General features: G+C 43.5%; 1 protein-coding gene across 1 annotated transcript in view; it reads right to left on the bottom strand.

Moving 5' to 3' along the window:
* Window positions 1-10,000, bottom strand: part of LOC125047462 (mucin-2-like) — a 13,548-nt gene that overhangs the window by 2,121 nt on the left and 1,427 nt on the right. Inside the window, exons 1-2 of the mRNA XM_047645673.1 lie at window positions 9,739-10,000; window positions 331-4,136 (exon numbers count right to left, since the gene is read on the bottom strand). The exon at window positions 9,739-10,000 is cut by the window's right edge and continues 1,427 nt beyond it. Coding sequence (XP_047501629.1) covers window positions 331-4,136; window positions 9,739-10,000 — 4,068 coding nt within the window. The remainder of the gene's footprint in view (window positions 1-330; window positions 4,137-9,738) is intronic.

Here is a 10,000-nt window from a genome sequence, read left to right as displayed (position 1 = left end):
GTAATAACAATAACGATACCATGAAGGAGGAGGAGGCACATGGCTGTGGCGTAGTTCGGCCGATGCGTAGGTCACGCGTCCTTGCAGCGGATTGCATCGGATTGCATCAGCATATTCAGGCGCAATTCGCCTCTTCATGAAAAAAGTAGTTAACTGATCGCAAATATTGGCTGTACAAACCAATCAGCATAAGCATAACAAGGATGATATTATTCATACTATGACTGGCCATCGCTGCCTTCTCGCCCGCCGTCCCCGCCGCCTCCTCCCTCGCCGGCAGTCACCAGCAGCCCACCGACGGCGCGGCCGCGAGCGCCCCCGCGCGCCCACCTGCGCCCTGTCGATCTCCTGTCGGACGGCGTCGCTGGCGCCCGCCACCTCCTTCGAGATCTCCTCGAAGTCCTTCATCAGCTCGACGACCTCCTCCCCGCTGGCCTCGAGCACCAGCTGCGGGTCGTCGCGCCCTTCGCCCACCAGCTGGTCGAGCCTCGTGGCCTGGCCATCCAGCTGGCTCGCGTGCGTGGCGTCCGCCGCCCCGCCCGCGATCTCCTGCGTCAGCGCCCGGATCCTGGCGGCCGTGCGGTTCACGCGCCCCCACCACGTGGCCTCCTGCACCAGGCCGCCCTCCGCGCGCCCCTTGGCCTCGCCTCCTCCCTTTCGCTCGCCAGCTGCTCCACCTCCTGCGCCTCCTCCTCCTCCTCTTTCTTCCTCTTCTCCTTCGGATTCTGCGAGCGACGCCGCGAGGACGACGGACCGCTCACGGCGGCCCGGCTTGCTCCTGTCCGCGGCCGGCGTCGCCTTCGGACTTGGGGTTGTGGGCGTTAAGGTTGTGAGCGTTGTGGGCGTTGTGGTTGTGGGCGTTGTGGTTGTGGGCGTTGTGGTTGTGGGAGTTGTGGTTGTGGGCGTTGTGGTTGTGGGCGTTGTGGTTGTGGGAGTTGTGGTTGTGGGAGTTGTGGTTGTGGGAGTTGTGGTTGTGGGAGTTGTGGTTGTGGGAACTGTGGTTGTGGGAGTTGTGGTTGTGGGAACTGTGGTTGTGGGCGTTGAGGTTGTGGGAGTTGTGGTTGTGGGAGTAGTGGTTGTGGGAGTTGTTGTTGTGGGAGTTGTGGTTGTGGGAGTTGTGGTTGTGGAAGTTGTGGTTGTGGGAGTTGTGGTTGTGGGAGTTGGGGTTGTGGGAGTTGGGGTTGGGGGAGTTGGGGTTGTGGGAACTGTGGTTGTGGGAACTGCGGTTGTGGGAGTTGTGGTTGTGGGAGTTGTGGTTGTGGGAGTTGTGGTTGTGGGAGTTGTGGTTGTGGGAGTTGGGGTTGTGGGAGTAGTGGTTGTGGGAGTTGTGGTTGTGGGAGTTGTGGTTGTGGGAGTTGTGGTTGTGGGAGTTGTGGTTGTGGAAGTTGGGGTTGTGGGAACTGTGGTTGTGGGAACTGCGGTTGTGGGAACTGTGGTTGTGGGAACTGCGGTTGTGGGAGTTGTGGTTGTGGGAGTTGTGGTTGTGGGAGTTGTGGTTGTGGGAGTTGGGGTTGTGGGAACTGTGGTTGTGGGAGTTGTGGTTGTGGGAGTTGTGGTTGTGGGAGTTGTGGTTGTGGGAGTTGTGGTTGTGGGAGTTGGGTTTGTGGGAACTGTGGTTGTGGGAGTTGTGGTTGTGGGAGTTGTGGTTGTAGGAGTTGGGGTTGTGGGAGTTGGGGTTGTGGGAGTTGTGGTTGTGGGAGTTGGGGTTGTGGGAGTTGGGGTTGTGGGAGTTGTGGTTGTGGGCGTTGAGGTTGTGGGCGTTGAGGTTGTGGGTGTTGTGGTTGTGGGAACTGTGGTTGTGGGCGTTGAGGTTGTGGGAGTAGTGGTTGTGGGAGTTGTGGTTGTGGGAGTTGTGGTTGTGGGAGTTGTGGTTGTGGGAACTGTGGTTGTGGGAGTTGTGGTTGTGGGAGTTGTGGTTGTGGGAGTTGTGGTTGTGGAATTTGTGGTTGTGGGAGTTGGGGTTGTGGGAGTTGTGGTTGTGGGAGTTGTGGTTGTGGGAACTGTGGTTGTGGGCGTTGAGGTTGTGGGAGTTGTGGTTGTGGGAGTAGTGGTTGTGGGAGTTGTGGTTGTGGGAGTTGTGGTTGTGGGAACTGTGGTTGTGGGAGTTGTGGTTGTGGGAGTTGTGGTTGTTGGAGTTGTGGTTGTGGGAGTTGGGGTTGTGGGAGTTGTGGTTGTGGGCGTTGAGGTTGTGGGCGTTGAGGTTGTGGGAGTTGGGGTTGTGGGAGTAGTGGTTGTGGGAACTGTGGTTGTGGGAGTTGAGGTTGTGGGAGTTGTGGTTGTGGGAGTAGTGGTTGTGGGAGTTGTGGTTGTGGGAGTTGTGGTTGTGGGAGTTGTGGTTGTGGGAGTTGGGGTTGTGGGAGTTGTGGTTGTGGGAACTGTGGTTGTGGGCGTTGAGGTTGTGGGAGTTGTGGTTGTGGGAGTTGTGGTTGTGGGAGTTGTGGTTGTGGGAGTAGTGGTTGTTGTTGTGATTACTGTAGCTGTGGTGGTTTTGGTATATGTTGTGGTTGGGGGAGAAGAGGTTGTATTTGTTGTAGTTGTAGGAGTTCTGGTTGTGAGAGTTGTTGTAGGAATTATTGTAGTTGTGGTTGTGGGAGTTGTGGTGTTTGTCTGAATTGTGGTTGTTGTTCTGCTTGTTGTTACCGGGGAAGTTTTTGTAACAGGAGCCGTGGTTGTAGTGGGAGTAGTTAGAGTAGATATTGTGAAAGTGGTTGTAGCTGTAGCTGATGTAGTTGCAGGGGTTGTGATTGTAGCAGGTGTTGTAGCTGGGGTTGTGGTTGTGGTGGTTAACGTAGTCAATGTTGGCATTGTAGTTGTAGCTGTGGCTGGTGTCAATGACAGGGTTGTAGTAGTTGGAGGTGAAGGAGTTGTAGCTGTTGGTGAAGGGGTTATAGTTGTTGGAGGTGAAGGGGTTGTAGTTGTTGGAGGTGAAGGGGTTGTAGTTGTTGTTGGTGAAGGGGTTATAGTTGCTGTTGGAGGTGAAAAAGTTGTAGATATTGGAGATGTTGAAGTGGTTGTAGTTGTTGTTGGTGAAGAGGTTATAGCTGTTGTTGGAGGTGGTGTTGTAGTGGTTGTTGAAGGGGTTGTAGTTGTTGTTGGAGGTGAAGGGGTTGTAGTTGTTGTTGGAGGTGAAGGGGTTGTAGTTGTTGTTGGTGAAGAGGTTATAGCTGTTGTTGGAGGTGGTGTTGTAGTGGTTGTTGAAGGGGTTGTAGTTGTTGTTGGGGGTGAAGGGGTTGTAGTTGTTGTTGGAGGTGAAGGGGTTGTAGTTGTTATTGGGGGTGAAGGGGTTGTAGTTGTTGTTGGAGGTGAAGGGGTTGTAGTTGTTGGAGGTGAAGGGGTTGTAGTTGTTGTTGGAGGTGAAGGGGTTGTAGTTGTTGGGGGTGAAGGGGTTGTAGTTGTTGTTGGAGGTGAAGGGGTTGTAGTTGTTGTTAGGGGTGAAGGGGTTGTAGTTGCTGTTGGTGAAGAGGTTATAGCTGTTGTTGGAGGTGGTGTTGTAGTGGTTGTTGAAGGGGTTGTAGTTGTTGTTAGAGGTGAAGGTGTTGTAGTTGTTGGAGGTGAAGGGGTTGTAGTTACTACTGTTGAGGGTAAAGTTGCCGTAGTTGCTGTTGTTGGAGTTGACGGGTTAGAAGTTGCTGTTGGAGAGGGAGGTATAGTTGTTGTTTGGGGCGGGGGAGTCGCTCCTGTTGTTGCAGATGGAGGAGCTGTAGGGCCTGTTGTAGCAGGCGACTCAGACCCCGTCGTTCGCGTTGGCGGCAGGGGAGTGGAGGAGGCGGGGGTGGAAGAGGGCCAGGAGGTGGATGCAGGCAGGGTGGAAGAGGGCCAGGAGGTGGATGCAGGCAGGGTGGAAGAGGGCCAGGAGGTGGATGCAGGCAGGGTGGAAGAGGGCCAGGAGGTGGATGCAGGCAGGGTGGAAGAGGGCCAGGAGGTGGATGCAGGCAGGGTGGAAGAGGGCCAGGAGGGGCCGGGCGAAGTGGATGCAGGCGGGCTGGAAGAGGGCCAGGAGGCGGTGGACAAGGAGGTGGTAGACGAGGCGTTAGGAAAGAAGACATCGCGCAGGAGGTCAGTGAGGTTGGCCAGGGCGGCGTCGGCGTGGTCCAGCGAGGTGGCCACCTGGCGGAGAGTGGCCAGGTCCTGCGCGGCTGAAATACGCGGAAAAAGAAAAAGATTATTGAGAGAAAGATTCCAAAATGACGAAGAGGCATTTGACTATCTGTACAAATGCCAGAAGTATTAGAAGTTATTCAAAGACAGAGGAAATCTATTGCATAATATTGGAAGATATATATACGAAGTTGAGACAGCAATCATCAAGCTGCATACAGACACCGATAAAATGCAAATTTAAAAAGTTGTTAGGCAGGGCCACACCATCCCCCCAAAGCTGTTTACAGCTTACCTTGAGGAAATTTTCAAGAAGGTAGAACGGAACGGAAAGGGTATCAACATAAGGGAGGAAGACCTAAGCATTCTAAGATTTGCAGACGACTTCTCTTCAGCGAATCAGTAAAGGAACTGCAGCAATTAATAAACGCTCGGAATAGGGAAAGTCTGAAAGCTGGACCGGGAAAAGAAAGTTCAGTTCGAACAGATCCATATACATGGAAAAGTGCAAAATGTAGTGGACGAGTACATATATCTCGGGTATCACATACAGACAAACACATCCAGTGAAGAGGAAATAAAGGGACGCATCAGTCTAGGCTGGAGCGCCTTCGGCAGACACAGACGCATACTGTTCCTTGCCATTATTGTTTAAAAAGAAAAGTTTTAACAAGTGCGTTCTCCCAGTTATGACCTATGGATCAGATACATGGGCTACGACCAAATTACTAGAGAGGAAACTAATTAGTGTCCAGAGAGGGATGGAGACGTTGATGCTGGGAATCAGCCTAAGGGATCGGACGAGGGTGACGTGGATCAGGGGACAGACAAAAGTGGAAGATACACTTAGAAACGTTAAAAAGAAATAGCAATGGGCAGGTCATATACGATGGAGACAGAATGACAGAGATACAAAGAAAGGAACAGACTGGGATATAGATAAAAGAAGGAAGCCAGAGCCCAGACCAATGACATGGCGAGTAAATATGAGCCTGATTTTATTTAATGAATGAAAAGGAATCATTACTTTATAAACAATCATTCGTACAAGAAATAACTTCCACCACCTTGTAGCGAGAGAGAAAAAAAATCATGATGAGCTGCGTTAGACTGAAATACACTGGTTTGGTCCTCAGTTAAATTCTAGCTCCGGGAGTTATCGTTTAGTAACCGATTACTGAGAAATATCACGCTGTAATCGATGTAATCTATTACAATTGATTACGCCCACCAATGACACGCACGCACGCACGCACACGCACACGCACACGCACACGCACACGCACACACACACACATATATAAATATATATATAAATATATATAAATATATATATATGTATATATATACATATATATATATATGATATATATATATATATGTATATATATGTATATATATATATGTATATATATGTATATATATGTATATATAAATATATATATATATATATATATATATATAATACATATATATATATATATATATATATATATATATATATATATATATATATATGTATATATATGTGTGTATATATATATATAATACATATATATATATATATATATATATATAAAACATATATATATATATATATATATATATATATATATATACATATATATATATATATATATATATATATATATATATATATATATATATATATACATATATATATGTATATATATATGTATTATATATATATATATATATATATTTATATATATACATATATACACACACACACATATATATATATATATATATATATATATATATATATATATATATATATATATATATGGTATAAAAACCCACACTGTAAAACTAAATTTAATTGAAAAAGGAGACTACAGTTTCGGAATCCACCTGGATTCTCCAAACTGGGCTATCCTCGTCATGTTCTCGACGCCGCGTTATCCAGGGCACGGCGTACCTTCTACCACGACTCCCCCCCTACAGAGACTCCTCGGCTGCCCGTCCTCAGCCTGCCCTACACTGAGGAGATCTACTCTCTCCGCCGCCCTCTTCACACTCTCAACTGCAGGCTGATCTTTCGCCAGGTGAACACTCTCCGCCGTAACCTGGTCCACAGCAGCCCACCCTCTTCATCGAAGGTGGGCACCTATGCTATTCCTTGTACCTCCTGTGACAAACAGTACTTTGGCGAGACGGGCGCCCGTCTCACTAAGCGCCTGTCTCAACATAAGTACGCTGTTTCCAGGGGGCACAACAACAACGCTCTCTTCTGCCATCAGTGGGATACAGGCCATGTGATGGACTGGTCAGCGGCGCGAATTATCTTTCCTTCCGCTGACGTCCACGCCCGCAGACTGGTGGAATCTTCCCTTATTAAGCTGCTTCCCAATTTCAACCTGAACAGCGGCTTTTCTCCTGCTGACAGTCTCCTCGCTTCCCACATCCTTCGCCTTCTCCCGTATGCTGGCCACCCTTCACACAGTCCGCCCGACCCTCCCGACCTGATCTGACCTCCCTTCGTTTCCGTTCGTCTGTCCTCACCTGCCCCGTGTCTCCGCGTTGCCTTTCCTCTCTCTGTCTTATACCCCCTCCTCTTCCTTGCCTCCTCAGACCTGAAGATGGAATCCAGGTGGATTCCGAAACTGTAGTCTCCTTTTTCAATTAAATTTAGTTTTACAGTGTGGGTTTTTATACCATAGTATCAACACGGTAGTGTGTTTTCTCCCTTTCATATATATATATATATATATATATATATATATATATTATATATATATGTATTATATATATTTATATATACATATATATATATATATATATATATATATATATATATATATATATATATATATATATATATATATAATGTATACACACACATATATATAGATATGTGTGTGTTTTTTTTCCGGAAATCAAGGAAAGGATAAGCAGGAGAGATAGTCTGGACGAATACCTGACCTTGGCGGCTTAGCACTTGTGGAGTCATCTCTACAAATAGTATATCAGAATTACAGTGAACATGACATGAATGTCACTCCTTCCGTGCCAACTGTGTTAACAGTTATGGCGATAGAATGACAATGGCTCCAGGGATGGAGGCTACCCCCCCCCCCTTTCATAAACACACGCATGCACGCTTGAGAAGTAACTATCAATTTTCATTTAAATGAGGTGTTCTGATTTGAAAATATTAGTGTAGAATATGAGGCTGCTTTTAAATACTGCATTAATCACCAAATTTGCCATGGGAGTTCTTGGCCTAAACTGAAATGCTTTGCTCAGCATCACTCTCTGATTAATTGCTAGTGTTTCGTTTGTATTTGCTGCTTTCGCTGTTGTTGTTGTTGTTAGCAAAGACAGCTGCCGGCGATGATAATGTTGCCATTATCACTACATCGTCTAGCTTTTTTATTAATTCGCTTTATTATAGTCCATGCTCTTTCCTATTATCTTTATCATAGGCACTATCATATATACAAATCCCAACTCTCCCTCTCTCTCTCTCTCTCTCTCTCTCTCTCTCTCTCTCTCTCTCTCTCTCTCTCTCTCTCTCTCTCTCTCTCTCTCTCGCTCTCTCTCGCTCTCTCTCGCTCTCTCTCGCTCTCTCTCTCTCGCTCGCTCTCTCTCTCTCTCTCTCTCTCTCTCTCTCTCTCTCTCTCTTTCTTTCTTTCTTTCTTTCTTTCTTTCTTTCTTTCTTTCTTTCTTTCTTTCTTTCTTTCTTTCTCTCTCTCTCTCTCTCTCTCTCTCTCTCTCTCTCTCTCTCTCTCTCTCTCTCTCGTGTAGAATTACTGCTTACGTAAAAATGGTAAAATATCTTAACTTAAATAATTTCTATGCCACGTTTTTTTCTTAGATTATTCGATATAAATCTGCGTCTAGAATTCGTCTGTAAATTCCAAAGAAAACGCAAATATTGAACCAATGGGAAACTGCTCTATTATAGAAACGAGCAAACAAATAGGCTTTCTTAGTGTGCTATATCTTGCCTAACCCTCCTTCTTCTCCTTCCTTTTTCCTCTCCTCTTTCCTTTCGCACGTCTCTCTCTCTCTCACCTCCTTCTTGTTCTTCCCTCCTTGGTTTGCCCCTTTTGCAACCCCTATAAAAGCCGTTTCTCTTCGCTTCATGATAATCTCTCGTATTGTGAAAACCAGAGGGATACTCGAATAGAAATATCAATGCTAATTTGTGGGGTATATAATATTATAAATGGCTGTGACAGTAGTGATAACACTAACGTTGATAATGAAAAAAAAATTATTATTATTGTCATGATTATTATTTAGCCTTATTATTACTATTATTATTATGATTACGAACATTATTGTTATTGCTGTTGTTGGTATTATTAATTATTATTATTATTAGTAGTAGTAGTAGTATTGTTATTATTATTATTGATATTATTATTATCATTATCATTATAAGAATGATAATTACAATAATAATCATAACATTAGGAATAATAATAATAGTAATAATAAGAATGTTAGTAATGATAGTAATAATATTAATGATAATCATTATTACCATGATTGTTATTATATCTATTATGATTACTCTTATCATTATCATCTTTATTATTATTGTTGTTGTTGTTGTTAGTAGTAGTAGTAGTAGTATTGCTATTACAATTATTATCATTATTACTATTATTATTGTTGTTTTGTTATTATTATTACTACTGATATTTTTATTATTATCATTACTATTATTATTATTACTATTATTATCATTATTATTATCATCATCATTATTATTAATATTATCATTATAATTCTTGTATATCTTTATTGTTGCTTTCACTATTATCATTATGAGTTTTGATAATACTGATACTACTACTACTACTACTACTACTACTACTAAATATAATAATATATATAGTAATTATAACAATGATAATAATAATAGTAATACAAATAATAACAATGATAATAATAATGATGATAATGATAATAATTATATTACTACTAGTAACTATTATCATTATTAATGTTATTGTTATTATCATTATAATTATAATTTCTATTATTATTATTGTCGTTGTTTTCATCATTATCATATTGTTATAATTATTGTTATATTTATCATTATTTGTATTATTATTATTATTATTATCACTATTACTGTTGTTGTTTTATTATCATCATCGTCATCATAACATTAGTTTTATTATTATAATTAGAGTTATTGTTATTATTATTATTATTATTATTATTATCATTATCATTATTGTTTTTTGTTATTATCATTTGTTATCATTCTTATCACTATTATTATTGTTCTTGTTATTATTAATATTATCATTATTAGTGTTATCATTATCATCGTTATTGTTATCATCGATAGTTTTCTATTACTACTATCATTGTTATCCTATTATTAGCATTGTTATCATCATCACTGTCACAATCATTATTATCTTTATCATTATCTTTATTACTGTTAGCATTATCCTTATCATCATTATCATCAGCATCATTATTACTATTACTATTATTATTGTTGTTGGCGTTGTTGTTAGGATCATCGTCATTATTTTCACTGTCACCTGTTTTTAAGAACACTACATGTGGATATCATTCACAAACAAACCAACATGCAAATCCAGCCCGTGAGAGAGTCGGGCACGACGAGAAGTTGGCCCTTACCTGTGGCCGCCCCTCCGGCCGCGCACGCCAGCAGCCACGCCAGCAGGAGCATGCTGGTGGCGCGGGAGGGCCTCCGAGCAGCCATGGGGAACACCCTCGGGAGCCGCGTCTCGGGGCTTGGGCGCGAGGCCTTGGTCTGTCGGCGATGCAGGTCTTGCGAGGCGCCGCCCGAGTGATGTGCGCTTACTCGAGCTCGCGAGCCGGAGGCGCAGGAGCGTTCGACTGGCTCGCGGGGAACCGTATCATTATTTTCCCGCTGGAT

The sequence above is a fragment of the Penaeus chinensis genome, chromosome 41 (genome assembly GCF_019202785.1).
Source record: "Penaeus chinensis breed Huanghai No. 1 chromosome 41, ASM1920278v2, whole genome shotgun sequence".
Lineage (NCBI taxonomy): Eukaryota > Metazoa > Arthropoda > Malacostraca > Decapoda > Penaeidae > Penaeus > Penaeus chinensis.
This window is presented reverse-complemented; position numbering and strand designations above follow the sequence as displayed.